A 6,676-nucleotide genomic window follows, 5' to 3' on the forward strand; every position below is an offset into this window, starting at 1 on the left:
GGGTAACTCGTCAAATTGCGGCCCTTTGGGCGAAAATTTCGTCCGTTTTGCTCTATCTGAAGCCGTTTAGGCGCTACCGCCACGTTTACGAGGGGCAATGCACGGGAATCACTGGAGCTTAAGAGCAGCGGTTGTAAAAAGCAGTCCCACAAAAAATATTGTAAAACAAAAATTGAAGAACTTACATTTTTCTACAACTTTTGTTTTATAACATTTTTTGTGGGACTGCTTTTTACAACCGCTGCTCTTAAGCCCCAGTGATTCCCGTGCATTGCTCCTCGTAAACGTGGCGGTAGCGCCTAAACGGCTTCAGATAGAGCAAAACGGACGAAATTTTCGCCCAAAGGGCCGCAATTTGACGAGTTACCCCTTGGGAAGCATTCTTAAAAGTTATAAAAAATAATTGAAAAAGCAGCTTTTTGAACAAATACCCAAAATGACCCCTAAATATGAATTTAAGCAAAAATCTTTGATGTGTCCTTCGATGACATATTTAGACCAACAATTTCCCAAAGTAGAATGAAAATCGGGAATTTACACTTGGCGGGGTTCCCTTGTAAGAAGGGAGTAATAAAGTTTCAATTGAAAAGTGTGAAGCCAGTGACAGAAGGTCGGACACACCCCTTCTGTCCACGAAGGCAGACAAATAACACAGATTTATTGAAAAATGGGAGAAAGTTTGAGAAAAAAACGAGACTCAATGACAATGTCGCTTATCTGATGGAGAGCCCACCCCCCACACCCTATACCCCTTGCTACCTGTCAAAGTCAGAACCAGATTTGGACGCGAATCAGTCAGACCCCGTACCACTCGGCAGCTGGCGCTGGGAGCCGCCAAAGTTAGGGGAATTCGACAAAGGTGTACTTGCAGTACACTGAGAGCGTAAAGTGAATACACTCAGAAATTTGACACACTTACGTGGAGGTGACAAAAAAAAATGTCACACACAAAAAATGCATGATCATTGTGTTGTACCTCGACCACTGTTAAAAATCACAACAGTAAACACTTACAGAGCGGACTGGTAATTTTGAAAACAGTGTAATCCTGTACGCTGCACTGTACTTTATTGTGGAGGAAAGTTGTTTTCAAGCAATGTCAAGTCTTTATCCCTCAAATACCAGCCGGACAGATTTTGACCTTAGTATGGAAGTACCGGACGATCTGTATGAGTTCTGTTTCTGGGTACAGAATTTTTAACAGTGACATGTGAGCGAATGTCTCACACAATATTTTTGTAATTTCGATTCACGAAACATGTTGTTAATTTACGACATCTTTATCTCGTTCGTCAATGAATTCCAAGACGGTACAGAGTTCATGTAATTTTATAATTCCAAACTACAATTTTACAACACACACCCTGGAACATTTTCCCTGCGACTCTTTATTGCAGGTTTTCCTCTCAGTGAAACTACGTACACTGTGATAAAAAGTAGGTAGGTTTACAGGCAAATTTTCCTTGACGCAAGTCGTAAAATTACAATTTGAAATCGTAAAAATACATGCAGTTTGTATCGACTTCAAATCCCTTGGCGAGTAAAAAATGTGCTGTCGTAAATTTACAACTTAAATTATAAACCAAGTTTACAATTTTTTGTAAATTTACGACAAAATTTTTCACAGTGTACAAGAACATTTTGTTCACAGTGTCCCCCGCAGTTTTTTTAGAAACACTCGTTCCTTTTATTTGTCGCCGCTGGTCCCTGTCGGTCGCCGCTGGTCGCCCGCTCTGTAAACTCGGCAGAGAACACACTCCGCCCTGCGCGGGCCCCCCAATCAGTGAAGGGCAAAGTGGGCGCACGAGTTTGCCCAGCGCCCGCCCCCCTCTCTCTCTCCTTCCCCTGCTGCCTCCCACCTTGCCGTCTTTCTTTTCCGCCCGTTCACCGTCAGAGAAATGCACAGAGAAGTCATCATATATACACGAAAAATTCGTTACCCTCGTCTTCATCTTTCTCTCTCCAGACAACGATGCCATATAGACATAAAAAAAAGAATAGGCTTATGCATCAGTTAAGAGAAGCTAAAAAAACAGCTATACAAGTTGTCCTAAAAAAAGGACTGTGCAGGCTAATATATACCTAAGCTCTCTGAGCTCATAATAAGCTAATTCCTCAACTGGCCCAAGCTCTTTTAGCTAATTCTTTTTCCATGTAAGTATTCTTTGATAGTTCAATATGAAAAGGTTGTCGGGTTAAAGTGTCAAAATAATAAACTTTTTTTTTTAAACGCAGTTGACGTGCATAACGTAATACGTCTTCAATAGAAAAGTGTCCTATTGCTGCTTCCATTTTCACGTTTTTTTTTCCGCGCGCCCGAACTCGACACGCCACGGCCGGCGCCCGATAAAAAAAAAGGAACAGAGAAAAACTGCAACGAAAATTGAGATGTCAGAAGAATGCCAAGCGAGGCCGATATTCAATCGATAATAACCTGCCATGCGAACAAACGTAATAAGCCTTCTGTTTTCAAAGCGAACGAATAAATTATATACAGATCTCGCAGACGACCTGAGTTTTGGCTGAGGTGAGTCGATGGAGTAATAAGGGAGTGCTTCCCTATACCCCCCCTCCCCCCTATAGAAGCGCCACTACATTAAACGCGCTTTAATGTGCTTTGAAATGCACGTATAAGGTGGTACCTTTTTGACTCATTAAACAAGGCAAAAATTTTGCCTTGTACTTTTAAAAGAAATAACGAAATTTCCTTGTTTGAGAGGTATAGATTTTCTCGGTGCAGCCCCGTTCATGCTGCGCTGGAACCCTCATCAGGCCCATGACAGATTGAAATGAGACGATGATTGCGGACCCGGCGAGCAAACGGTTACTGCAAACGACGTCGGTTTGGACGGACACGCCAGGATTAGGGTTGGAAGCCCTGGAAGTTTCTGAAAATTTTCAGAAAAATTTCCGGAAAAAATTGAAAGTATCTGGGGAAAAAATGGAAAATTTCCCAGACTTTGGAAAGTTTTCCGTTATTTTCGGGAAATTTTCAGGCATTTTTCGGAAATTTTCTGGAAAATTTTGGAAATTTCCAACCCTCGATCAAAAATATTACTATTCGCTGGTACAACACGCTATCGCCAAAAGCAAGAATAATTATCTGACCCAGGCCTATCCGCTTTGTCGCATTGAATTGATAGTTTAGAAAACTGCTCGCGATTATCCAACTTGGATGTATGCGCTCCATGACCTCGCTCATCCGCTCATCCGCTCATCCGATCATCTGTGGCACATGTCAGTCAGAGCCGTCAGGCCCGCGCCAGGCGATCGCCGCTGCACCGGCACGCCAAGTCGAGGGGACGGGCGTAGACTTGACGGCGAGGCCGCGGAGCACGACAGTCGCCGGCGGCGTCCCCATCCAGCGTCAACGAAGGCGACGCGAAGAGATGGCTGGCGAAGGATGTCAGTAAAACACAAACACGGTCGTGTGCTGGCGCCCGGTGAGAAATGGAAATGAAATCGAGATATCAAAACGATATCAGATGTATCGAAAAATTGTGTGTGGCCATTCCAGGATCATATTCCAAAAGCGCGAAAATCGCGACAGCTTTCCGATGTCGATCAAGGTCCGCCACCGGTCTGATATCGTTTCGAAGGTTTCGATGTAACCGTTTCTCACTGGGTGACGATGACACGCACGTTTGAACTAGAGCAGATAGATGTCCGTGCTCGCGTACGCCTGGCCATGATCGCGCGCTTGGCCGTGCGCCTGGCCCTGGCCGTGCGCCTGGCCGTGCTCGTGCGCCTGGCCGTGCTCGTGCGCCTGGCCGTGCTCGTGTGGTGCGCCTGGTTGCGAGGGGGTCTTTACGCCCGTAATACAGCACTGTACACATAAACTAGGTATTGTGCCATACCTAAAATTACTGAAATATGCTCTAAGATGATGGAATTATGGTTGCAAAGCCTGTTTAACACCGGCGTAATACCGCGTATTGCGTAATACACGTAATATGTAGTACACACAGTACACAAAAGTTCCGAGTGAAAACCCCCTTGAATGCTTGTGCGCCTCCTCGTGCTCGTGCTCCCTAAATGGGTAATGGTTCAGTGCACTCTCTCTGTCTCAGCCGTCAGGTTGTCCCTCCTTAGCGACTCAATGTTGTACGCAATCGTGGCACTCGTGGCGCTCCTGCACCAGCCAGTCACCCAAGGGAAAGCTATCACCCCGTTTGCGGTAAGTTTACCACCTCTCTGCGAACGCAAGTGAGTACATGTTTGCAGTGTATCTCCTGAATAACCCCTATGCCTGCACTGTAAAATGCTTGTAAACTATATTCTTTGCAACATTGCAAAGAATTTGCGAGCTTTGTATTGCAAAGAAGAAGAAATCGTGTATTTTCCATATGTATTCAGAAAATAATGTGAACGTGTGACACGCACCTTGGGCTTGCAGAGATGACAACAATAACTGTCTTCAACACAAAGAAACGTGCTAAATACAAACACTTCAGTGGGGCGTGTGGCAAAATAGTCACACGTGTACATCACACGTGTACACATATGACTATGTGTGACGTGTCACACTCTCGTGTGCGGCTCACTGATCACTAACGGCGCTATTCTAAATTCTATTTTTCAGGGCCCATGGTTCGCGTGGACCGAAAAGTTCTCTGTTTGCGAAGGCCAGTACCCGTGGTCGTGGAACATAAAAACCACTCCCTATAACCCTCAGAAACATGAATTACAACTCATTTCAGGAAACGTCACAGGCGACAAGACTATTGACGACAATTTCTGGGTAAGACCTGCACCTGCAGCCCCCAACGTTTGCATTCGCCAGACAGGCACTCTGTTCTGTGGCTGGATGGTACAAAACAGCAGTTTTGCGCACAGTATTTCTACACGTAGGCCGAGACCCGTGTGGACCCCGATTCCGATGTTGAGCACATTTGTCTTTACGAGGAAAAATGATGAGCAGTATTGCTAAACCAATACTTAAAACTTCAGCTCTGTTTAACGGCATAGCAAAAATTTTAGCAACACAACTTAAAATTTTGAGCTAGATTGCTATTTTTGAGGAATTGCTAAATTTTTACCTACAGAGCTAGATAAATGGTTTCCCCGTTCACTGGTAAAACAATGTGCACAATTTAAACACCAACGTGTGCAAGTTATGATGTTGCACATTACATGGTGTTTAACTCAAGTTGCACACTTGCGTGGTGTGCAGATTTCAGACGTTTGCTAACTAGATAGAGAAAATGCACACTTGAACTTAAACATCAATTTACGTGCAACATTAAACACTTATTTTACCATTGTATTGAGTTATTAGGTTACCTGTATAACTATTTTTTTTTCTTTTCATGTGTTTTAAGTCCATTTCCGGTTCCGCTTGGAAAACTTAATATAAATCTTTTATTACAGTTGAAAGTAGTCATGGACCTTCGGTCCAAAAATCAGTGGAGCAACAAAGGTTTGACCTTTGAGTTTAAAAATAAGGCCTGTACAGCAGTCGTATCAAATATCCCCGGATTTTATTCACTTTTCTTCGGGAAGGAAAAGAAACCGTGCTCTATAGATCCTGTGAGTAAACACGCTGTTGATTTAAACCTGTGCAACTAACTCGCCGCACGCACCGTGCAGAAACGTAAAACGTCAAAATTGAATGTGGCCATCGCCTCCTTTGCAGGGAGTTTACCGGGTGGACCAAGAGCCGATAGATTGGAATTTTCCTAATTTCCCAATCGTTCCATATGGACATTACAAGTTTAGAATCATGTCTGGGATTGGCAACGACATGGCCGTGTGCTTGATTAATGAAGTTCATCTTATTCCTAAGCCGACCACGTAGGAAGAGCAAAGATTTCGATATGCGAGGAGGCAAGGGCTTCCTCCCCAGCTTACAGTCATTTAAGTTAAAAAGGTATCAATTAAACTGTGTGACAGGAACGGTGTTATTCACTTTTATTATTATGACTATGCAGTCTGTATTAGGTGTGTTGTGTTGATAATAACGCATCTACCAGGTGTCTGACTCACTTTCGCAGTTACTGTACCGCAAGTAAGTGTGCGGGCGGCTTTTCCTATGCTCGCTGTCCACGGCTCCTTATGGCCCCGTGCGAGTAGGCAATCCGCCCTGAGATGAGCACCCCGTTAGATTAAATAACGGTCACGGTGTAGAAAGAGCCCAACTGTAAATATTTTTTAGAAAATGTTTTGTAAATTGACGAGAATATTTTTCACAGTGGCAGTGCATGCATAGCCCAGCTCTGAGAGAAATTGTTGTACCGGTTACGTGCACATGCAGGAAAATATTCCAAGGAGAGGAAGGTGGCGTACATATTCAATTCAGCATTGTAAATTTAAAAGCATCGTGTGTCAAATTAAAATCCATTAAGAAAGATGTTGCGTCTAGTTAAGTACTACAACAAATTTTGTAAACAGTAAATTACACCATACAGTACATCTACGAACATTTTTTTTACAGTGACTGTTTTAAGGATGTGTCCCTTGCCAGAGGCCATTATTTTCGAGAAGGGGATTTACGTCGCGGGTACTTTAAAACTTGTGCGTCTTGCCACGCTCCTACACCGCCAGTCTGACAGGCCTCCCCTCTCACCCCCACGCAGCGGCTGCGCCGCCGCCGGTGGTGTCGATTTGAGTTTTGGCGCGCTGCCGGCGCTGTGGGGCAGGCGTGACGGGTTGGTAAGGGAGGGGGCGGCGTACCCCC

At 44.3% G+C, this 6,676-nt stretch overlaps 2 protein-coding genes across 2 annotated transcripts in view; one reads left to right on the top strand and one right to left on the bottom strand.

Moving 5' to 3' along the window:
• The window catches only part of LOC113210452 (tolloid-like protein 2), a 45,501-nt gene that overhangs the window by 23,477 nt on the left and 15,348 nt on the right, over window positions 1-6,676 (bottom strand). The gene's annotated exons all lie outside the window — the stretch shown is intronic.
• On the top strand, window positions 3,249-5,895 carry LOC113210453 (uncharacterized). Its single transcript, XM_026428464.2, has 5 exons — window positions 3,249-3,405; window positions 4,071-4,177; window positions 4,583-4,741; window positions 5,371-5,529; window positions 5,636-5,895. The coding sequence occupies exons 1-5, from the start codon at window positions 3,390-3,392 to the stop codon at window positions 5,795-5,797; spliced, it is 603 nt and encodes a 200-aa protein (XP_026284249.1). The 5' UTR covers window positions 3,249-3,389; the 3' UTR covers window positions 5,798-5,895.

The sequence above is a fragment of the Frankliniella occidentalis genome, unplaced genomic scaffold (assembly GCF_000697945.3).
Source record: "Frankliniella occidentalis isolate FOCC.00 unplaced genomic scaffold, Focc_3.1 Scaffold24, whole genome shotgun sequence".
NCBI classification, from domain to species: domain Eukaryota; kingdom Metazoa; phylum Arthropoda; class Insecta; order Thysanoptera; family Thripidae; genus Frankliniella; species Frankliniella occidentalis.